This window comes from Pituophis catenifer, unplaced genomic scaffold (assembly GCF_029215685.1).
Source record: "Pituophis catenifer annectens isolate HBS135680 unplaced genomic scaffold, rPitCat1.0.hap2 SCAF_2, whole genome shotgun sequence".
Lineage (NCBI taxonomy): Eukaryota > Metazoa > Chordata > Lepidosauria > Squamata > Colubridae > Pituophis > Pituophis catenifer.
Window position 1 is genome coordinate 23,027,304 of NW_027256882.1, and position 25,010 is coordinate 23,052,313.

Genomic DNA, 25,010 nt, shown 5'->3' on the forward strand with positions numbered 1-25,010 from the left:
TACGGGTGTTTTGCCACATTTTACGCCCATTCTTGACACATTTGTTAAGTGAATCCCTGCACTCAATAAGTTAGTAATACAGTTTTTAAATGAATCTGGTTTCCCCATTGACTTTGTTTGTGAGAAGGTCACAAAAGGTGATCACGTGACCCCAGGACACTGCAACCGTCATAAATATGAATCACTTGTCAAGCACCTGAATTTTGATCACATGATTATGAAGATGCTGCAAAAGTTGTAACTATGAAAAACGGTCATAAGTTACTTTTTTCATTGCCATTATAACTTTGGTCACTAAAGGAACTGTTGTTGTTGACTACCTGCAGTTGTTATAGGTTTCGTAAACTATTTGGAGAAATTGTTAAAGGAAAACATTTACAGTCTGTTACTATTAACAGAGGGATAAAGATCACGTGAAGTGTTAATACCACTTTATAATGCCTTGGTAAGGCCACACGTGGAATAGTGCATCCAGTTTTGGTTGCCACGATGTAAAGAAGATGTTGAGACTCTAGAAAGAGCGTAGAGAAGACCAACAAAGATGATGAGGGGACTGGAGGCTAAAACATATAAAGAACAGTTGCTGGAATTAGGTACTGTATTTTTCGGAGTATAAGACACAACTTAGTTTTTGGGGAGGAAAATAGGGAAAAAAAAAATCTGCCTACCAGGTATTCATCTGGCTAATGTCCTGAGAGGGAGCAGCAATGAGAAAAGCAGGCAAAGTACTGATATCGCTTCACTCGCTAGCGCCTTGTTAGGGCTGAAAAAAAGCTTCTAAAGCACAGCTGAGAGTCAGAGGGAGCAGGCAAAGCTTGTGGAAAATCGCTAGCGACTCATCATTATGGCTGAAAAAAAAGCTTCTAAAACACAGCTGAGAGTCAGAGGGAGCAGGCAAAGCCCAGCAGAAGATTGGTTCACTCGTTAGCGCCTCGTTAGGGCTGAAAAAAAGGTTCTAAAGCACAGCTGAGAGTCGGAGGGAGCAGGCAAAGCTTGTGGAAGATCGCTAGTGCCTCATTGGGGCTGAAAAAAAGCTTCTAAAACACAGCTGAGAGTCAGAGGGAGCAGGCAAAGCCCAGCAGAAGATTGGTTCACTCGCTAGCGCCTCGTTAGGGCTGAAAAAAAGCTTTGAAAAAGCTACATTAGAGTATAAGACACACCCAAAACTTCAGCCTCTTTTAGGGGGAAAAAAGTGCATCTTATACTCTGAAAAATACGGTATGTCTAGTTTGATGAAAAGGAGGACTAGGGGAGGCAGGATACCAGTGTTCCAATCTCTCAGGGGCTGCCACAAAGAAGAGGGAGTCAAGCTATTCTCCAAAGCACCTGAGGGCAGGACAAGAAGCAATGGGTGGAAACTAAGCAAGGAGAGAAGCAATTTAGAAATAAGGAGAAATTTCCTGATAGTGAGAACAATTAATCAGTGGAACAAATTCTATTCTGTTCCTGTTCCTGTTCCTTTTCTTCTATTCTAAATTGATCATTATCAAGAGAGTAAATTTGAAATTGAAAGAGGCTTGTTCCTTGGGAGGAAAGCTATGGCAAACCTAGACAGCATATTAAAAAGCAGAGACATCACCTTGCTGAGAAAGGACTGCATCATCAAAGCTATGGTTTTCCCAGTAACAATATATGGTTGTGAGATTTGGACCACAAGGAAGGTTGAGCGCTGAAGAATTGATGCATTTCAATTGTGTTCCTGGAGAAGACCTTTAAAACTCCCTTGGACTGCAAGAATATCCAATCAGTCAATGCTAAACGAAATCAACCCTGACTCTTCTTTGGAAGGACAAGAGCCTGAAGCTGAAGCTCAAATACTTTGGCCACCTAATGAGGACTCCTTTGAAAAGACCCTGAAGTTGGGAAGGATGGAAGGCAAAGGAGACAGGGATGGCAGAGGATGAGATGGTTAGACAGTGTCATCAATGCAATGAACATGAGTTTGGGCTCTGGGAGAAGTGGAGGACGAGGGGGTGTCTGATATGCTATAGTCCAGTGATGGCTAACCTTTTTGCCGTCACGTGCCAAAAGTGGGAATGCAGGGTGGTCGTGCCCGTGCGTGCCCACACGCATAATTCAATGTGCCTCGTGCGTGTGCGTGCGACCCTCCCTGCTCCCCCCGCTTTTGGCACACAGTGGTACGGTGGGCCCGGTAGGCCCGTTTTTTTCGCCCTCCCCAGGCTCCAGATGCTTTCTTGGAGCCTGGCGAGTGCGAAAACAGCCTTCCCCACCATCCCCAGAGACCCTCCAGAGGCAGGAAATGACCCATTTCCTGACTTCTGGTGGGCCCTCAAGGTCCATTTTTCGCCCTCCCCAGGCTCCAGAGGCTTTCTAAGAGCCTGGGAAGGGCGAAAAGGCCTTTCCCACCCCCCCCAGAGGCCCTCCGGAGGCCAGAAACAGCCCATTTCCTGACTTCTGGTGGGCCTGGAAGGCCTGAAAATCAGCTGGCCGATGTGTGCATGTGCAGTGGAGCTCAGCTAGGGCAACACTCGCGTGCCCACAGATATGGCTCCACATGCCACCTGTGGCACACGTGCCATAGGTTCGCCATCATGGCTATAGTCCATGGGGTCCCAAAGAGTCAGACACAACTTAGCAACTGAACAATCCCTCCAAAATTGAAGGTTGTCAAACATTAAATATTGAAAGGTTCCTTTTGTTCCCAGTTTTCTTACCACTTAAAAGCACAAATAGAATAGAATAGAATAACAGAGTTGGAAGGGACCTTGAAGGTTTTCTAGTCCAACCCCCTGCTTACGCTGGAAACCTTACACCATTTCAGACAAATGGTTATCCAACAACTTCTTAAAAACCTCCAGTGTTGGAGCATTTACAACTTCTAGAGGCAAGTTGTTCCACTGGTTAATTGTTCTCACTGTCAGGAAATTTCTCCTTAGTTCTAGGTTGCTTCTCTCCTTGATTAGTTTCCACCCATTGCTTCTTGTCCTGCCCTCAGGTGCTTTGGAGAATAGCTTGACTCCCTCTTCTTTGTGGCAGCCCCTGAGAGATTGGAACACTGGTATGATGTTTCTCCTAGTCCTTCTTTTCATCAGAGTAGACATACCCAGTTCCTGCAACCATTCTTCATGTTTTAGCCTCCAGTCCCCTAATCATCTTTGTTGCTCTTCTCTGCACTCTTTCTAGAGTCTCGACATTTTTTTTTTTAGAGTCTCAGTCTTTTTTACATCGTGGCGACCAAAACTGAATGCAGTATTCCAAGTGTGGCCTTTAATTATTTAAATTTAAATTATTTGACATGATATTTCTATGGAAAATAGGCTAATTGTTTCTAGATTGAGGGAAATAGGCAAGAAAAATATCTAATCTAATATGGTATATGAGTAATAATAAAATATCACAGTAAAGAACAAGAATATTATATTTATAGATAAAACAGCTGTACATATAGTGACCCTAATTGCACACAATGCAACCTGACATTAACTGAATTTTGGGTCACATGATTGGCAACTTGGTATCCATTTACAATTCACACTAAACTGAATATTACATAATTCAAAGTTACGTTTCTCACGACCTGTGATGTATGTGTTAAGTAACCAATCTGTGCTCCAATTTATCCCAAGTGTGCGATTTATCTCCAATTCAAACAGGTGCATCTTCATTCTATACCTGATCCTATTTTTTACGAACTTCTCTCTAAATCTTCCACTCTCCCTATTGATCAACAAAGATACAGATCCAATGGGGAAAAAAATAGCTAACAACATAAGTATGTAATCACCTTTTCCATTTACTTTAAATCCCCCTGATAATAAACATTATAAAATAATAAAATTGAAAGATATTAAACATTACCTGAAATAATAACCCCTTATATCCAAAAATAAAAATGATAAATCAACAAGAAAAACTTAATTTGACTTCTTTTTCCTACTCCTACTCCTCCTAACCCTTTCTTTTCTCTTTGTTACCTAGGTAATAAAGTTCTTTATTTTAAAAGAACTTTTATTTTAAAGGGACACGGTGACTAAGTGGCTAAGATGCCGAGCTTGTTGATCAGAAGGTCAGTGGTTCAGCGGTTCGAATCCCTAGTGCCACATAACAGAGTGAGCTCCTGTTACTTGTCCCAGCTTCTGCCAACCTAGCAGTTCGAAAGCACATAAAAAATGCAAGTAGTAAAATAGGGACCACTTTGGTGGGAAGGGAACAGCGTTCTGTGCGCCTTTGGCGTTGAGTCATGCTGGCCACATGACCACAGAGACGTCTTTGGATAGCACTGGCTCTTTGGCTTTGAAACAGATGAGCACCGCCCCCTAGAGTCGGGAACAACTAGCACACATGTGCAGGGGAACCTTTACCTTTATAAAGTTCTCTTTATTACCTCTGTGATGGCGAACCTGTGGCACACATGCCACAGGTGGCACGCGGAGCCATATCGGTGGGCACGCAAGCTCAGCTCTGGCACACATGCACACACCGGCCAGCTGATTTTCGGTCCTTCTGGGCCCACTGGAAGTCAGCAAACAGGCCATTTCCAGCCTCCGGAGTGGAGTGGGGAAGGCCATTTTCGCCCTTCCCAGGCTTCTAGAAAGGCTCTGGAGCCTGGGGAGGGTGAAAAACAGGCCTATCAGGCCCGCCGTGCCATCACATGCCAAAAGCGAGGGAAGCGTGGGGGTCATGCACACATGCGCGGGGTGGGGTGCATAGAATTATGGCACGCACACACGCAACCCCCCTGCGCTCCCCCCGCTTTTGGCACGCAATGGCAAAAAGGTTAGCCATCACTGACCTAAGTAATAAAGTTCCTTCAGAAAAAATCCGAGTGATGCAGGGATTGCAGGACCCTCTTTCAGGGTGACAAACCACACGGATGTTTGGTGGGGAGAAAATCTGTCCTGAACAATGTGAGAAATGTGCACTCCAGAGAAATTAAGATCACGCTGTAGGACAGTGCAAAGACTTTTCTGAAAATTGCACAACGGCTGGAAATGTAAAAAAAAGTCCCACTCCAGTAGATTATGGACTTTCATGCAGTTCCCACGGAAACAAAACTTCCGTGAAACCTTTAAAAGTTTTACTTTACAATCTTAAAAAGAGAATTTCCTGTCCTAGTTCAGAGCTGGGGACCCAAGTCTCTTCAGGTCTCTTCCCCCGTGAATTCGAGAGGACTGAGGGTGGATAAGGGGGCAAAAGAGACCCGGAGGCTTAAGTGATATCTGAAGGATATTTTCCCCCTCTACCTCACAACCTTTTTTTAAATAATACCAAGCCAGGGAACCTTTTTCTCACTTCACTGCAATTATGAACTGCTTTGTGTTCTTTGAAAAGATTTCTCGCCTTGACTACTGCAATGCTCTCTACATGGGGCTCCCCTTGAAGAGCACCCGGAGGCTCCAGCTGGTCCAGAATGCAGCAGCGCGGGTAGTGATGGGAGCAACATGGCGCTCCCATGTAACACCGCTCCTGCGCGAGCTGCACTGGCTCCCGGTGGTCTTCCGGGTGTGCTTCAAGGTGTTGGTTATCACCTTTAAAGCACTCCATGGCATAGGGCCTAGCTATCTGCGAGACCGCCTGCTGCTACCGACGACCTCCCATCGACCCGTGCGCTCCCACAGAGAGGGCCTCCTCAGGGTGCCATCAGCCAAACTATGTAGGCTGGTGGCCCCCAGGGGGAGGGCCTTCTCTGTGGGGGCTCCCACCCTCTGGAATCAGCTGCCCCTGGAGATAAGGAGAATCCATGACCTCAATGCCTTCCGTCGTTCCCTGAAAACCCATCTTTTCCAGCAAGCTGTGTTGGCTTAAGAAGAAATTTTTAAATTCTTTTAATCAGTCTGTGATTTTTTAACTTTCGGGCCAAAATTTATATATATTTTTAAATGTTTTAATATTTGTATTCTATGTTTTTTATCTTGGCTGTACACCGCCCTGAGTCCTCAGGGAGAAGGGCGGTATATAAATTGGAAATTAAATTAAATTAAATTAAATTTCAGGATAAAACTTTTTCTATGCTACAAGGATTTCTAGGGCTCTTCTCTGTGGGGGCTCACAAATGTTTGACAACACTTGTCTCATTTCAAGGAACAGATTTTCCACACACCAAGCTGTGATGCGGTTTGTCACCCGGAAAGAGTGTCCAGTCGTGCAAGCACCTGGAGAGTTTTTTTGGAGGGCATTTTTCCCAGGTAGACATTCCAGAAAAATATTTCCTACACACCAAACCCACAATTCCTTTTTCTTGGGGTTCCTTTCGGGCCTCCAGAGGTCTCAGTGGAGTCAGTACTTTAGAATATTCCAAACATTTATACAATTTCGCCCTTTTGTGAATGCTTCAGGGTTTATCAAGGTTTCCTTACAGGTAGTCCTCCAATGTCCCCCGCAAGTTATATGACCACATTATGGCAACCAGATGGCTTTTGCAACCAGTTCCATAATCCTGCAGCCATCAGATCACAATTTGCAGGTTTTTTGGCATTTTTGACAAAAAATGCAAAGTTGGAAGAGTGGCTTTACACTTAGGACTGCTTATTACTTATTGACCACAAAAAAATGTCACAAAATCAGATTGGTCATATGGGTGCCAAAAAGTATGACTGTATAAATGTATGACTAGGAATCTGTTCCTAATTGCAATCATCAACACCTCTCCTGCGTGAGCTGCACTGGCTCCCAGTGGTCTTCCGGGTGCGCTTCAAGGTGTTGGTTACCACCTTTAAAGCGCTCCATGGCATAGGACCTAGTTATCTTCAAGACTGCCTGCTGCTACCGACGGCCTCCCATCGACCTGTGCGCTCCCACAGAGAGGGCCTCCGCGGGGTGCCATCAGCCAAACAATGTAGGCTGGTGACCCCCAGAGGGAGGGCCTTCTCTGTGGGGGCACCTACCCTCTGGAATCAGCTGCCCCCAGAGATAAGGAGAATCCAAGACCTCGGTGCCTTCCGCTGTGCCCTTAAAACCTTCTTTTTCCAGCAAGCCGGGCTGGCCTAACACTTTTTTTAAAATGTTTTTAATTGTTTGTTATTGTTTTTAATCATGGGGCCAAATTTATATATATCTTTTTAATTGTATTTTAATGTTTGTAGTTTATGCTTTTACTTGGCTGTTCACCGCCCTGAGTCCTCAGGGAGAAGGGCGGTATACAAATTTAAAAATAAATAAATAAATAAATAAGTCAAGGACTAGCTGTGCTCTGCAAGATATAACCTACACTCCAGGGGTGGGTTCTACTTACCCTTACTACCGGTTCGCAACACGATCGCTTCGCGATGGGATTGTTTCGCTCGTGTGCACGCCTTGTTTCTGCGCATACGCAGAAGCTTCTGTGCATGCACAGATCGCTTCTGATGACATCAGGGTCAGTGGGCGGAGCCTCCCACCAGTTTTGCTACTGGTTCTATAGAACCAGTCTGAACCAGGGGCAACCCACCACTGCTACACTCCCCCACACTTGTAACTCAGTGTGGTAAGTTACTACTACTGCTGCTTGTGAGCCAAACCTTCTTAAATTCCTAACATAGATACACTTTTGTTAGATTATCTACTCTCTATTGGTATTTAAGATTACTTGACTAGGAAGATTTCGCTTTTGTCACTGTGTGAAGTTTTTGCTGAATTGCGAGGTGTGACTATTGAAAAGAAGTATTCTCAACGTTGTTCACAATGGAAAAGATTTATCTCTGCTGTGGACTTTCTGGTGCCTTTTTAGCTGAGATTTTCAATGAAAAGATTTCTCGCCCTCTGCACATTTGTAAGGTCACTCTCCTGCATGATTTACAGTGTGCACGCAAACTGCTGAAGGTTGCGCAAAACATTTCCCACACTCCAGACATTTATATGGTTTTTCCCCAGTGTGGATTCTCTGATGCTTCAAAAGAGTAACTTTCCGGGAAAAACATTTATCGCACTCTGAGCATTTGTGAGGTTTCTCTCCTGTATGGATTTGGCTGTGACTTCTGAGGAGAGATGACCGAGCAAACGATCTCCCACAGTCTAAACACTTGTAGTTTTTTTCCCCCGTGTGAATTTTCACATGACTTCTAAGGGCTGATGAGGTACGATAAAATCTTCCACACTCGACGCATTGATATGGCTTCTCCCCTGTGTGAATTTTCTGATGGCTCCAAAGTAGCTCCTTATAACCAAAAGATTTTCCACATTCTACGCATCTGTACGGCTTCTCTCCCGTGTGGACCCTCTGGTGCCTTCCAAGGTCGCATTTTTGGATAAAACATTTCCCACACTCTACACATTTGTACGGCTTCTCCCCTGTGTGGATTCTCTGATGAATCTGAACACGGTTCTGCGAAATAAAACCTTTTCCACACTCCCCACATTTATAGGGTTTCTCCTCTTTGTGCCATTCCTGATGTCTATGAAGTTCAGAAGAATTTACAAATCGTTTCTCACATTCTGGGCATTCATAGGGTCTCTCTCCGGTGTGAAGCCTCTGATGTTGCAGCAGATTTGATTTCAAGGTAAAACATTTCCCACACTCGAGGCACTTTTCGTTTTTCTCCCCTGTGTGTGTTTTCCAATGATTCTGAAGTGATGAGCTCTCAGTGAAACATTTTCCACACTCAAAGCATTTGTAAGGTTTGATTCCTGCATGGATCTTCTCATGGGCCCAAAGATTTGCCTTCTGAGAAAAGTTCTTCCCACATTCCCAACATTTGTAAGGTTTCTCCCCTGTGTGAATTCTCTTGTGGATTTTAAGACTTCCTATTTGAAGAAAAGATTTCCCACATTCCAGACATTGAAAAGGTTTCTCCCCAGTGTGGATTTTCTGATGAATCACAAGATTACTTTTTTGAGAAAAACATTTATTGCACTCCAAGCATTTATGGGGCTTCTCTCCTGTATGGATTCGGCTGTGACTTCTAAGATTAGATGAATTAGCAAATGCTCTCCCACACTCTAAACATTTGAACTTTTTTTCCCCTGCGTGAAGTTTAACATGACTTCTAAGGGCTGATGCGGTGCGATAAAATTGTCCACATTCGTTGCATTGATATGGCTTCTCCCCTGTGTGGGTTTTATGATGACTCCAAAGGTCTCCATTTCGAGTAAAAGATTTTCCACATTCAATGCATCTGTATGGCTTCTCTCCTGTGTGGAGCCTCTGATGTCTTCCAAGGTTGTGTTTTTCGGAAAAGCATTTCCCACACTCCCCACATTTGTAGGGTTTCTCCCCTGTGTGGATTCTCTCATGATTCTGAACCTCTCTTGGAGTAAGAAACCTTTTCCCACACTCCCCACATTTATAGGGTTTCTCCTCATTGTGCCCAGTCTGGTGTTTCTGAAGTTCAGAAGAATTTACAAATTGTTTTTCACATTCTGGGCATTCATAGGGTCTCTCTCCAGTGTGAAGTCTCTGATGTTGCAGCAAGTTTGATTTTATGGAAAAACATGTCCCACATTCAAGGCACTTTTTGTTTTTCTCCCCTGTGTGAATTCTCTCGTGGTTTGCGAGAGTGGCTTCCTCACAGAAAAAGGTCCCACATTCCAGACATTTGTGGTTTTTCAAAGTGCTGCTTGTGTCTGATGGGGCATCCAAGAGTTTCCCAGGCTCCATGCTTTCTAGTGGCTGCTGCCTTGGGCTGGATTTCTATTATCTGTTGATAGTTGTCTTGCAGGTAAATCTTTGGTCACAATCTTTTACCCTCTGTTCGAAAAAAAGAAAAGAAATGCAGAATAATATTTTCTTCTGAGAAAAGTGCAGAATCACAAAATCTGAGATTTGGGAGGGACCATGAAGGTCTTTCAGTCCAACCCCATCCAGCACCTCACAACACTCTAGAAAAAATCTCCAGTGGGCGAGCACCCACATCTCTAGGAGGCAAACTCTTTTGTTACAATAGTTGTTAAGTGACTTTGTGGGTTGTTAAGTGGAGGGAGATCTAGGCAAGAACTGCGTGGGTGCTCTGAAGGGGGTGGGGGAGACCCTGGAGGTTCAGCGCAGGCCACACATGAATTAAAAAGCTGCAGCATGGTGCAAAGCTGCAGCCACTCCCAGAAGCCTCAGCCGCCCCATCTCGGCCCTGCAATGGGCAGGAATGCCATGGCAGTGCCTTACGTGGAGACCGGGAAGTATAGCCATTTCAGCCATCTGCCACTGACCCCAAGCCTGGACTTCAGCCTAGTGTTACTGCTGCCACCTAGAAATGCACCCTTAATCCTCAGATTGGTGGCCTTTGCAGCCTTACGCCATTCTCCAAGCCGCATGTTCCATACCGTTTCTAAACAACATGGACCAAAGCTTCCCTAAGCTTCTCCAGGACCCCCTCAAGTCAACCATGGCCAACACTGGGGCTCCAATGGCTTCCTCTGCCCACCCACCCCCGAAGCAAACCTTGTTATCTGGGGCTCCATCCACTTAATGACCAGTGAAATCATTTAATAACTGCAATAGTGAATGCAGAATTATAATTCTTGACCAAAGCAGTCAAGTGACATCTCACATAATGACCACTTGGCTAAACAAGCGAGATTCTAATCCCAATTGTAGTCGTAAATCGAGGACTACCTTCAGGCAACGTAAAAGTTTAAGGCATCGCACAAGCAAAAGTGGAGGAGAGAGAGTTGAGGTTAGTGTTAAGCATCCCTTTTCTTCTCCCCTTTTCTTGCTTTTTCTGAGAAGGAAGGAGGGAGGGAGGGAGGGAGGGAGGAAGAAGAAAGAGAGAGAGAGAGAGAAAAGAGAAACAGGAAGGAAGGAAGGAAGGAAGGAAGGAAGGAAGGAAGGAAGGAAGGAAGGAAGGGAGAGAGAGAGAAAGAAAGAAAGAAAAAGGAAGGAAGGAAGGAAGAGAGAGGAAGGAAGGAAGGAAGGAAGGAAAAAGAAAGAAAGGAAGAAAGAAAGAAAGAAAGAAAGAAAGAAAGAAAGAAAGAAAGAAAGAAAGAAAGAAAGAAAGAAAGGAAGGAAGGAAGGAAGGAAGAGAGAGGAAGGAAGGAAGGAAGGAAAAAGAAAGAAAGGAAGAAAGAAAGAAAGAAAGAAAGAAAGAAAGAAAGAAAGAAAGAAAGAAAGAAAGAAAGAAAGAAAGAAAAAGAAAGAAAGAAAATTCAAATCCACTTTCAGCTATAGAGAGCTTTACTAGGTGGCTCAGTTTACACTTGGGGAGGGTAATAAATTTTAAGCATAAGAAAAAGATACGAGAAAGGATTGTTTTGGCTGAATGGACTGCTGCTTTTATGCATTTCCTCCCCCCCCCCCCCCGCTTCACCTCAAACTCATGAGGAGGGGCAGGACTGGTTGAAAGAAAAATAAAATAAGGCTTCAACAGCTAAAATAAAGAGGCGATAAGAAAACTAAAGGCGGCCTTGCCCCCTTTCCTGAAAGAAAAAAAAAAAAACCCAATATTGTAAAGCCGATCCACACCTAGTAGACACTGAACACCCCAGGAAAGTTTTAATCCTGCAAGGGGGGGGGGGGCGGAGTGCGGGGAAGGGGGGAGGCAGCAAGTAAATTGAAAACGAGAACGGTGGGGAGGACGGGGAGGCTAAGCTGCTCCCACCCACCCACCCCCACGGCATGGAAAAAGGGGAGACCACGGGGACCCTCTTGCTTGTTCTGCAAAGGCGGGCCCCCCCCTCACCCCATTTTTTTATCTGCAGGAACGGCTCGGATCTTTTTTGGGTGGGGGGGGGCTTCCCAGCGCCCTCCCTCCCTCCCTGATCCTCTGCAGCGTCGCTTTGCCCAAATGCACAAGGCGGGTGGAAGGAACCCCACCAGCGGGGGTTTCCCGCCCCCCGTTAAATGGTTCGATCCCCCCCGCCCACCTCACTACACACAACACATGCACACCAAAAAGGCCCGGAGGGAGAGCAGGGTCCATCTCAGCCCCCTTCTGCCAACGCCGTTGCCAACGTCCCGGGACCATTCAGACGACACTTGGAATGGGAGGAGCATTTGGCTTTCCTTTCTTTCTCTCCCACTCCCCCAGTCCCCAAACTCCAACCCCAAATTTTTCTTCCGCTCTAGGAATCCATCGCCTCTACTTAACTCCTTCGAAGACAGGAGCAAGAAGGTTGATGAAAAAGGGGAGGGAGGGGGGGCAAGCAGGATTCCCACCAGGTCTGTAAACACCACCACCACCACACACGCACAGGTGACCTAAGACCGGACAGAAGCACCTAGTTTGTGGGAAGCTCTAATCAGATTTGGGGGTTGAATGCACCAGGCTACTCTAGGGCACTGTGTCTGAAACTTGGCATCTTTTAAGAGATTATATGAACTTCAACTCCCAGAATTCCCCAGTCAGCCTGGGGCATTCTGGGAGTTGAAGTTCAGCTGTCTTAAGGTGGAAAATGGTCTCTATGACAACCCAGGAAACAGGGCAATTCACAAGACCAGTTACGCAGGAATGCCATCCTTAACATCCCTACAGGGACATTATCCCTCAGGCTTCTAAGGAATCAACACCATTCCAAAAGAACTGGCTTGAAAGTGTACCCCAAGCATGTGATGGGCGTTGAAGTCATCCAGAGAACAGGAACGGGGAAAGTTCAGAGGCATCAGTCCTCCTCCTATCCTGCTTGTTTAAGTCCAACTTTTGCTTGCATTATATTTATTATTTATTTATTTATTTATTTATTTATTTATTTATTTATTTATTTATTTATTTATTTATTTATTTATTTATTACATGTATTTATATGCCACCATTCTCCCGAAGGACTCAGGGCGGCGAACACAAGTTAAGAAACAAGTACAATAAAATCATAATTTAATTATATTCCATTCTTTCTATTCTATATTCTTCATATACTTTATATTCCATTTTCTCTTCTGTTCTACTCTATTCTGCTCATAGAACATCATAGGGAAGATAATCATGGCTTACATAATTCTAATTATTGTAGTAAGAGACCCATCGTGGCATTTAAATACGATTTCAAAGGTCTTTCTGGCTGGACTATGGCTTATTTCTTGATTGCTACTTCCTTTACTCTTGATGGTTGATCCTAAAAGGCAGAAACTGCTCATTGTCAGTTCTAAAGGGGTTTGTTATACCTTTTGCCGTTAGTCGGGCTTTATATTTAATTCTGGGCCCCACTGATTTGTACACCTTATTTTATATGCCTGTTTGGTGTTTGGAAAGAATAGGCCTGACAGTTGGCAATTGAAGCAATAATCGTCATCAAAATAAGGAAAAATTAAATGCAGATTTGGAAAATAATATATAAACCGTTGAACTGTTTTTCCCTGGTGTGACTTGTTTGACAGATCAAACACTGGTACGGTCACTCTCTGGTGTGTATCCTCTGATAGCAATAAAAGTTAGATTTATATACCACTTCACAGTGCTTTACACCCCTCTGAGCAGTTTACAGAGTCAGCATATTTCCCCTCACAATCTCGGTCCTCATTTTACCCACCTGGGAAGGATGGAAGGCTGAGTCAACCTTGAGCAGGTCAGGGTCAAACTCCTGGCTGTAGGCAGAGTTACCCTGCAACACAGCCTTGTAACCACTGCGCCAGTACAACTCTGAACTGAGGGTCTGTGACCCAAACAATATACAAGCATCCAATTGGACATAAACTGAAAGCGGGGGATGTCCAAGGAGAAGAGAAATTGTGCGTGAAAATACCAGATCCAGCTTTGCTACAGTACTTCTGGAACGACTTCAGCTTTAGTAAAGTTTAATTTTGGTTAAATTTTACTTAATTTTAGTAAAGTTTAATGGGCCAGGAGTCTTTCTTTGCTGGATGACCGAGTTGGGAAGGTTGACATTAGCACTGAAAGAGTTTCTCTCCACTGTGGAGTTTCCACTGACTTTTAAGATTAGATTTTTAGCTGTAAGTTTTCTCACACAAAAAAAAATGGATTTTTTTTCTCTTTTATTTATGAGAACCTCTGGAGATGCTGATTCCTGCAACTTTGTCATGGGCTGGGGATGAGATGTCAGTTCATGGAGGACACAGGAGAAGAGAATTAACCACAGTTCAGGGCAAGCAAGAAGTTAAGTTAGGTCTCATTTAGTGAGGTTCATGAATCCCACAAAAATATCCCATTCAATTTCTACAGGTAGTCCTCAACTTACAATAGTTTGTACATTACAAGTTACAAGGGCCCAGAAAAATGTTATTTATGACATGTTTCACACTTACAACCACTGTAGCATCTCCATGGTCTCAGGATCAAAATTCAGATGCTTGACAACTAGTTTTATCACAGTTGCAGTGTCTCTGGATCATGAGATCCCTTTTTGTGACCTTCTGACAAGCAAAGTCAATGGGGAAGCCAGATTCACTTAGTAACCGTGTTACTAACTTAACAATTGCAATAGTCCATTTAACAAGAGTTACGACAAGAAAAGTCATAAAATGGGGCAATTTAATGCAATATGGTATATGAATAATGAAATATCACAATAAAGAAGAAACTGAATATTACGTAATTCAAAGTTAACACATCTCATAACCTGCGATGCATGTGCTAAGTTACCTGTGCTCCAATTAATCCTGAGTGTCTGATTTATCACGGTCTCTCCAATTACAAACAGGTGCATTTTCATTGTATATCTGATCCCATTTTTTACAAACTTATCTTTAAATCTTCAGCTCTCCTATTGATCAACAAAGATCCAATGGACAAAAATACCTAACACCTTAAGTATATAAACCCCCTTTCCATTTAGCTTAAATCCTAACAACAAAATAATTACAAAACAATAGTAATAACATTGGAAATTCTTAAACATTTTCTGAAATTATAGATTTTATATTTAAAATGAAAACAAAAATAAGTTACTAAGAAATATTTGATTTCATTAGCACATACTGATCAAAAACTTCTCTCTTCAGTAATAGGGGGATGTTCTTCTTGAATATTATGCTTAAATTTAAGGTTATGTTACTAGGGCTTCTCTCCTATATGGATTTGGCTGTGATTTCTAAGGGAACATGAATTAGCAAATGTTCTCCCACACTCTAAACATTCGAAATTTTGTTCCCCGTGTGAAGTTTTGCATGTTTTTTAAGGGTTGTTAGGGAACGATAAAATTGTCCACACTCATTGCACTGAAAGGGCTTTTCCCCCGTGTGGGTTTTATAATGTACCCAAAGGTACCCCTTTTGAGCAAAACATTTTCCACATTCTCCGCATCTGTATGGCTTCTCTCCTGTATGGACACTCTGATGCCTTGCAAGGTTGTATTTATCAGAAAAGCACATCCCACACTCCACACATTTGAATGGCTTCTCCCCTGTATGGATTCTCTCATGACTCTCAAGCTTCCTTCGTTCAAGAAAACCTTTCCCACACTCCCCACATTTATATGGTTTCTCGTCTTTGTGCCCTATTTGGTGTGTCCGAAGATCAGACGAAGTTAGAAATCGTTTCTCACATTCTGAGCATTCATAGGGTCTCATTCCGGTGTGGAGTCTCTGATGTTTCAGCAGGTTTGATTTCAAGATAAAACATTTTCCGCATTCAAGGCACTTTTCGTTTTTCTCTCCTTTGTGTGTTTTCTCATGACTCCGAAGAGATGAAATCTGTGTGAAACATTTTCCACACTCCAAGCATTTGTGAGGTTTGATTCCTGCATGAATCAACTCATGGACACCAAGATTTGCCTTATGAGAAAAGCTCTTTCCACATTCCGAACACTTGTAGGGTTTCTCTCCTGTGTGAGTCCTCTCGTGCTTTATGAGAGTGGCTTTTTCACGGAAAAATGTCCCACATTCCAGACATTGATAAGGTTTCTCTCCAGTGTGAATTTTCTGATGTGTAAGAAGGTGTGACTTTTGACCAAAGTATAAGTCGCATTCATCACATTTATAGGGTTTTAGTCTGGAAGGACTATCGAGATCTTTAGAGTTTTTCCCAGAAAAGGCTTTCTCACCCTCCAAACCTGGACTGGATCCACTTCCCAAATGGATCTTCCTGTGGGTCAAAAGGAGGGACCGGCCAGCAAAGGATTTCCCACACTCTGAGCAATCATGTGCTTTTTTGTGGTTTTTCGAAGTGCTGCTTGTGTCTGACGGGGGATCGAAGATTTTCCCAGGCTCCATCCTTTCTGGCAGCTGCTGCCTTGTCCTACGTTTCTACTGCCTGTTGATAGTTGTCTTGCAGGTAAATCTTTGATCACTATCTTTTATCCTCTGTCAGAAAAAGAAATACAGAATAATATTTCCTACTGAAAAAGGTAGAGATTCACAATATCTGAGACTTGGGAGGGATCAGGAAGGTCTCCCAATCCAACCCCCTTTCCAGGACCTCAAAACACTCTAGACAAATTCTCCAGTGAGCAAGCCCCCACATCACTAGGAGGGAAATCCAGTTTTTATACCAGTTGTAAAGTGATGTTGTGGGTTGTTAAGGATGACCCAGGGAAGAAGTGAAGGGGTGCCTGAAGGGGATGGGCGAGACCCTGGAGATCCTGCGCAGGCCATGCATGGATTAGGAGTGCTGCAGTGAAGTACAAAGATGCAGCTGCCCCCAGAAGCCTCATGCACCGGAGCTGGGCCCTGCAATGGGGCAGAAATGCCAGGGCAGTGCCTTAAGTGGAGGACTGGGCAGTAGTGGGATTCAAATAATTTAACAATCGATTCTCTGCCCTAATGACTGGCTGGGTAGGCGTGGCTGGGTGGCCATGTGACTGGGTGGGCAAGGCCAACTCAATGTCACTCATGTTGAGGGACGCCTCACCCGGCCTCTCCTTGCGACGCCCAGCCACACCTTGCCCCTTCCCTCCCAGCCTGCCAGCCACTCACCTTAAAGGCCTGGACCCGCTGTGGTGAAATTCAAATTTTTTTACTACTGGTTCTGTGGACGTGGCTTGGTGGGCATGGTGTGGTTTGGTGGCCATGGCAGGGGAAAATCTCCATTCCCTCCCCACTCCTGGGGCCAGCCAGAGGTGGTATTTGCCGATTCTCCGGACTACTCAAAATTTCCTCTACCGGTTCTCCAGAACCTGTCACAACCTGCTGAATTGCACCCCTGCCTCGACGTATCTATAGTTCTATAAAAATGCTGTTTGTCTTTTTTTTTTTTTTTTTTTGCCTACAGAGCCAGCCATGACGCCAATAAATGTTCAACAATAAATGGATCTTCTTTTCAATCAGCCTCCAGGGTCCATTTTATTTCCACCCTCTTTCTCCTGCCGTGGAACTGAACCAGATGGATTTTCCTTCCAAAATCTGCAGAAGGGGAGAGAGGAGTGGGAGGTAGCAATCAAACTGAAAACCAAAACGACAGAAGGGGCATGGGAAAGGGGGAGACCACGGATCCCCTTGCTTCTTCTGCTTAGGCGGCCCCTCCTCACCCAATCTTTTATGTGCAGGATGCTTTGAGGGTGGGATTCCCAGCTCTCTTCCTCCCTCCCTCCTTGCTCCACTGCAGCTTCGCCTTGTCCAAATGCAAGGAAAAGAGGAGACCACGGACCCCCCTTGTTGTTGTACAAACGCGACCCCTCCTCACCTAAATCTTGTATTTGCAGCATCTTTTGGGTAGGATGGGGGGGGCTTCCCAGCGCTCTTCCTTCTTCCCTCCCTAATTCTCTGCAGCGTCGCTTTGCCCAAATGCACAAGGCGGGTGGAAGGAACCCACCAGCGGGTGTTTCCACTCCCTCCCCCCGTGAAGTGGGGACCCCAAGACCCCCGATTCCTACCCCGCACCTCCTTCTGCCGCTCCCCCCCCCCCACACACACACACACACACGCACCACAAAGGCTCGGAGGGAGGGAGAGCAGGGTCGATCTCAGCCCCTCTTGCAAAAGCCGCTGCCAGCGTCCCGAACAGGCAACATTCCGACGAGACCGGGAATGGGAGGAGCCTTTGGCGCTCTCTTCTTTGCCCCGCCCCCAAACTCCATCCCCAAATTTTCTTCCGCTCTAGGAATCCATCGCCTCTATTTAACTCCTTAAGTCAGGGGTGGGCAACTGTGGCCCTTTTACAACCTGTGGACTTCAACTCCCAGAATTCCTGAGACAGCCAAGCTCCCAGAATTCCTGAGACAGCCAAGCTGTCTCAGGAATTCTGGGAGTTGAAGTCCACAGGTTGTAAAAGGGACACATTTGCCCACCCCTGACTTAAGTAGAAGAAGGTTGATGAAATAGGGAGGGAAAAGGGGAGAGAGGGACAAGTAGGATTCACACTCGGTCTGTATAAAAAAAAGAAAAAACCCACCCCCGCAGGTGACCCAAGGCCGGACAGAAGCACCCTGGTTTGTGCGAAGCTGTAACCAGATTTGGGAGTTTAATGCATCAGGCTAATCTAGGGCTCTGTGTCTGAAACTTGGCATCTCTTAAGATATATGTGAACTTCAACTCCCAGAATTCCCCAGTCAGCATGGGGCATTCTGGGAGTTGAAGTTCAAGTGTCTTTAAGGTGATGAATGGTCTCTATGCCAACCCAGGAAACAGGGCAATTCACAAGGCCAGTTACAGGAATACTACCATTAACATCCCTATAGAGACATTATCCCTCAGGCTTCTAAGCACTTCACCACTACCCCAAAGAAACTGGCTCAAAAGGGTGCCCCAAACATTTGAAGGCAGGGCGTGATGGGAGTTGTAGTACTAGGGCCATCCAGAGAACAGGAATGGGGAAAGTTCAGAGGCATCAGTCCTAGTCCTATCCTGTTGTTTCAGTCCAATTTTGGCTTCTACTCTGTTCCATTCCATTCCATTGTTTACATACTTTATATTCCATTATTTCTCTTTTCTCTCTAATCTTCTCTTCGCCTATTCTATTCTAGTTTCTATACTTTATATTTCAAGTTTTACATTCCATTCTGTTCTCTTCATACATCCTAGGGAAGATGATCATGATTTACATAATTCTAATTATTGTAGTAAGAGACCCCACATGGCATTTAAATATGTTTTCAAAGGCCTTTATGGCTGCTCTACCAAGTCCTGGACTGGGGCTTATTTGTTCCTTTACTGTTGATGGTTGATCCTAAAAGACAGGAGCTGTTCATTACTTTGATATCTACATTATCAGTTCTAAAGGGGTTTGTCCCATCAATTATCATTAGTCAGTCTTCCTTATACTTAATTCTGGACATCTCTGACTTGTGCATTTATTTTATATAACTGTTTGATGTCTGGGAAGAATAGGCCTGACAGCTGGCAACTGAAGCAATAATTGTCATTGAAATAAGGTAAAATTAAATGCAGATTTTAAAAAAAATAAATGAATTGTTGGCCAGTCCATACACTGGTACAGGTCACTCTCTGGTGTGGATCCCGATAGCAATAGCACTTATATATCCCTTCACTGTGCTTTACAGCTCTCTCTCAGCAGTTTACAGAGTCGGCATATTACCCCCACAATCTGGGTCCTATTATACCAACCTCGGAAGGATGGAAGGCTGAGACAATCTTGAGCCGGTCAGGTATTCAAACTCCTGGCTGTTGGCAGTGTTAGCCTGCAATACTGCCTTGTAACCACTGCGCCACCACGACTCTGAACTGCGTGTATACTCAAACAATATACAAGCACCCAATTGAATATGAACTGATAACAGTGGGACAACAGGGGAAAAGAGAAAGTTAATTGTGCGCGAAGATACCAGATCCAGCTTCGCTACTTCTGCTTTAGTAATGTTTAATTTTGGCTGAACAATGGGCCAGGAGTCTTTCTTTGCTGGATGACCAAGTTGGAAAGGGTGAGAGTAGCACTGAAAGCGTTTCTCTCCACTGTTTTCACTGAGGTTTACGATTCAAATTATAGCTGAAAGTTTTCTCACACACAAAACATTGGTTTATGAGAACCTCTGGAGATCCCAATTCATGCAAGCTTGTCATGGGCTGGGGATGAGATGCCACATCATGGAGGACACAAGAGAAGAGAATTAACCAAAGTTCAGGGCAAGCGAGGAGTTAAGTTAGGTCTCATTTAGTGAGGTTCATGAATCCCACAAAAATATCTCATTCAATTTCTACAGGTACTCAACAAAAGTTCGTTTAGTGACCATTACAAATTACAAGGGCCCTGAAAAATGTGACTTATGACCGTTTTCTCACTTGCAACCACTGCAGCGTCTCCATGGTCTCAGGATCAAAATTCAGATGCTTGACAACTAATTTTATCACAGTTGTAGAGTCTCTGGGTCATGAGATCCCTTTTTGTGACCTTCTGACAAGTGAAGTCAATGGGGAAACCAGATTCACTCTATAACCGTGTTACTAAGTTAACGATTGCAATGGTTCACTTAGCAAGAGTGGGAAGAAAAATCATAATATGGGGCAATTTAATGCAATATGGTATATGAATAATGAAATATCACAATGAAGAAGAAACTGAATATTACATAATTCAAAGTTAATACATCTCACAACCTGGATGTATGTGCTAAGTAATCTGCACTCCAATTAATCCTGAGTGTCTGATTTATCACCGTCTCTCCAATTACAAACAGGTGCATCTTCATTGCATACCTGATCCCATTTTTTAGAAACTTGTCTACTGACCCAGATCCCCTAAAGACCCAGATCCAATGGGCAAAAATAGATAGCAACATAAATATATAATCCACTTTTCCATTTAGTTTAAATTCCCCTCATAACAATTAGGTTCTTCTTGAAAAGTATGCTTAAATTTAAGGTTATGTGACTAGGACTTCTCTCAGGTATGGATTAGGCTGTGACATCTAAGGGAAGATGAATCAGCAAATGTTCTCCCACACTCTAAACATTCGAAATTTTGTTGCCTGTGTGAAGTTTTGCATGTTTTCTAAGGGTTGATGCGGTACGATAAAATTGTCCACACTCATTGCATTGAAAGGGCTTCTCCACTGTATGGGTTTTATAATGAATCCAAAGGTATCCCTTTTGAGCAAAACATTTTCCACATTTTGCACATCTATATGGCTTCTCTCCTGTGTGGACCATCTGATGCCTGGCAAGGTTGTATTTTTGGGAAAAGCATCTCCCACACTCCCCACATTTGAATGGCTTCTCCCCTGTATGGATACTCTCATGCCTCTGAAGCTTCCTTAGTTCAAGAAAACCTTTCCCACACTCCCCACATTTATATGGTTTCTCGTCTTGGTGCCCTATCTGGTGTGTCCGAAGATCAGAAGAAGTTAGAAATCGTTTCTCACATTCTGAGCATTCATAAGGTCTCATTCCGGTGTGGAGTCTCTGATGTTTCAGCAGGTTTGATTTCAAGGTAAAACATTTCCCGCATTCAAGGCACTTTTCGTTTTTCTCCCCTCTGTGTGTTTTCTCATGTCTCTGAAGACCTGAACTCATGGTGAAACATTTTCCACACTCAAAGCATTTGTAAGGTTTGATTCCTACATGGATCTGCTCATGCTGCCAAAGACCTGAATTCTGAGAAAAGCTCTTCCCACATTCTGAACAACTGTAAGGTTTCTCCCCTGTGTGAATTCTCTCGTGCTTTCTGAGAGTGGCTTTTTCACGGAAAAATGTCCCACATTCCAGACATTGATAAGGTTTCTCTCCAGTGTGGATTTTCTGATGTGTATAAAGGTGTGATGTTTGATCAAAGCACAAGTCATATTCATCACATGTATAGGGTTTTAGTCTGGAGGGGCTTCCGAGATCTTTGGAGTTTTTCCCAGAAAAGGCTTTCTCACCCTCCAAACCTTGACTGGATCCACTTCCCACATGGACCTTCCTGTGGGTCAAAAGGAGGGACTGGCCAGCAAAGGATTTCCCACACTCTGAGCAATCATGAGTTTTTTGGTGGTTTTTCGAAGTGCTGCTTGTGTCTGATGGGGCATCCAAGACTTTCCCAGGCTCCATCCTTTCGGGCAACTGCTGCCTTGGGCTGAATTTCTATTTTCTCCTGAGTGTTGTCTTGCAGGTAAATCTTTGGTCACAATCTTTTACCCTCTGTTTGAAAAAAAAAAAGAAATGCAGAATATTTCCTTTTGAGAAAGGTAGAGATTCACAATATCTGAGACTTGGGAGGGATCAGGAAGGTCTCCCAATCCAACCCCCTTTCCAGGACCTCAAAACACTCTAGACAAATTCTCCGGTGAGTGAGCCCCCACATCGCTAGGAGGGAAACCCAGTTTTTATACCAGTTGTAAAGTGATGTTGTGGGTTGTTAAGGGTGGCCTGGGGAAGAAGTGAAGGGGTGCCTGAAGGGGATGGGCGAGACCCTGGAGATCCTGTGCAGGCCATGCATGGATTAGGAGTGCTGCAGTGAAGTACAAAGATGCAGCTGCACCCAGAACATTCAGCCGCCACATCTGGGCCCTACAATGGGGCCAAAATGCCACAGTAGTGCTTTAACTGGAGGACTGGGGCAGTGGTGGATTCAAATAATTTAACAATTGGTTCTCTGCCCTAATGACCGGCTGGCTAGGCGTGGCTGGGTAGGCATGGCCAACTCGATGTCACTCACATCAAGGGGTGCTTTGCCTCGCCTGGCCTCTCCTCTCCTCGCCACGCCCGGCCCCCGCCTCGCCACTCCCCTTCCAGCCATTCCTTGTCATGCCCAGCCTCGCCTCGCCTCCCAGTCGCTCACCTCAGTAGCTTCAATGAATCTATAGTTGTGTAAAAATGTTTTTCACCTTTTTTCACCTTTATTATCTGCATCTACATACTATAGATCAGTGTTTCTCAATCTTGGTAGCTTGAAGATGGGTGGACTTCAACTCCCAGAATCCCCCAGCCAGCCGCCCGGAGGCCCTGTGAAACCCAAGAGGCGGCCAAGCCTTGCCGTGTCCCCCGAGGCGGCCCACGCCTTTCAGCCAAGTGTGACAAATGCAGAGCAGGTTTCCCTCTCCCACTGTGGGCCTTACCTTTGCAGCTGAGCAAAGCGGTGTAAGCCCAACGGGCTGGAAGGTAAGGCCCACGGCGGGGGAGGGAGACCCATTCTGGGCCCGCCGTGCCAGGCCTGGACTTCAGCCCAGTATCACTGCTGCCACCAAGAAACCTTAATTTCTGAGATGGGAGTCCTTTGCAGCCTTGTGCCATTCTCCCATCTGCATGTTCCATACAGTTTCTACGCAACATGGACCAAAACATCTCTAAGCTGCTCCAGGAACCCCGTGGCCAACACTGGGACTCCAATGGCCTCCCCTGCCCCCCGCCCACACAAACCCATGCTTCTTACCTGGGACTATCTGCACTTAATGACCAATGAAATCAGTTAACAACCACAACAGTGAATGCAGAATTACAATTCTTGAGCAAAGCCATCAGGTGATATCACACATAATTTTTTTTTTTAATTTGATTTATATGCCGCCCTTCTCCGGAGACTCAGGGCGGCTTACAATGCGTTAAGCAATAGCCTTCATACTTTTGTATATTTATACAAAGTCAGCTTATTGCCCCCACAAACTGGGTCCTCAATTTACCTACCTTAGAAAGGATGGAAGGCTGAGTCAACCTTGAGCCTGGGGAGATTCGAACTTGCAGTAATTGCAGGCAGCTGAATGTTAATAACAGGCTATTAGTCTGCTGCACCACCAGGCTCTTTACCACTTTGCTAAACAAGTGAGATTCCAATCCCAGTAAGTCAAGGTCTACCTTCAGCCACGGAAAAGATTAAGGCATCACATAAGCAAAAGAGGAGGAAAGAAAGTTGAGGTTAGTGTAAGCAACCTATTTCTTCTCCCCTTTTCTGGCTTTTTCTGAATTATGCAGTTATGAACTCCAACCCATCATTACTAATTAATCCTGGGTTCCTTATGACACATTTCCTGTTCCTGCACAAAGGAAGGAAGGAAGGAATTCAGATTCAAAGAAGTTCAAATACACCTTCAGCTATAGAAACTGTGCTGCTGGGGTCTATCTTGCAGGTTTACACTTTGGGGGAGGGTCAGGGGTGAAATCTAGCAGGTTCTGACAGGTTCTGGAGAACCAGTAGTGGAAAAATTGAGCAGTTCGGAGAACCGGTAGCGGAAATTTTGAGTAGTTCAGAGAACTAGCAAATACCACCTCTGGCTGGCCCCAGAGTGGGGTGGGAATGGAGATTTTGCAGTATCCTTCCCTTGGAGTGGGGTGGGAATGGAGATTTTGCAATATCCTACTCCTGCCACACCCATCATGCCATGCCCACCAAGTCACACCACACCCACCAAGCCACGCCCACAGAACCAGTAGTAAAAAAATCTGGATTTCACCACTGGGGAGGTTAATAAATTAAGTATAAGAAGAAAAAAAACATGAGAAAGGATTGTTTTGGCTTAATGGACTGCTGTTTTTAGGCATTCCCCCCCCCCCCCCCACACACACACCTAGAACTCATGAGGAACAGGATGAGTTAAAATAATAATAATAATAATAATAATAATAATAATAATAATAATAATAATTACTCCAACAGCTAAAATACACAAGCAATAAGAAAACTAAAGGCCCCTTTTTGAAAGAAAAGCACCGAATAAATCCAATTCCCAACTAGTAACACATTACATACACCATGGAAGTTTTAACCCTGTGTGGGAAGCCTGCTCCTCTCCCCCGAAGAATGAAATATTTTGGGAAATATTAAAATAAGGCAATATTGGAAGAAATATCCATCTGGTTCAGTTCCAAGCCTGGAGAAAGGCAGTGGAGACAAAATGTAGACTGGAGGCTGATTGGAAAGATTGGTTTAATGATGAAGCAGAAGTACATGGGTGGTTCTGGGCAGCTGACAACATGGAGTTGAGAGTGAGGGATTTTTATACCTTCTCTTGGGCTTTGCATTTGAACTTCCTGTTCCTGTGCAAGAGCATGTATTCTATTGGCTGCTGTCAGACTCCCATGGGACCAGGTACAAGTCCTAGGACAGGGGTCAGCAACCTGCGGCTCTGGAGCCACATGTGGCTCTTTCACCCTTCTACTGCGGCTCCCTGTCACTCAAAATATGTGTCGCAACTGTCAATGTGCGACACCTACCGGCATGTGATTTATTGAGCTTTTCAATCCCAGGCAGACCAACCATGGATAAATCCAAGAAAAGAAGTTTCAGAAGAAAACAGAACGTTTAATTCAACTACATATGCTAGTTTTGTGGCCGCTCAAGAAATAGTCAGGCACAGGAAGGGTTTTATGGCTCCTGGCATTTTCTTTTCTGTGGGAAACGGGTCCAAATGGCTCTTTGAGTGTGTAAGGTTGCAGACCCCTGCCCTAGTTTATC

At 44.5% G+C, this 25,010-nt stretch overlaps 2 protein-coding genes and 1 pseudogene across 2 annotated transcripts in view; 1 reads left to right on the forward strand and 2 right to left on the reverse strand.

Annotated features, from left to right (window-relative positions):
- Positions 1-25,010, forward strand: part of LOC139311826 (zinc finger protein 721-like) — a 144,370-nt gene that overhangs the window by 30,313 nt on the left and 89,047 nt on the right. The window lies entirely within an intron of this gene.
- LOC139311856 (zinc finger protein 160-like) lies at positions 7,715-9,532 on the reverse strand. Its single transcript, XM_070936381.1, has one exon. The coding sequence runs from the start codon at positions 9,530-9,532 to the stop codon at positions 7,715-7,717; it is 1,818 nt and encodes a 605-aa protein (XP_070792482.1).
- Positions 14,807-21,759, reverse strand: LOC139311888 (zinc finger protein 845-like; annotated as a pseudogene).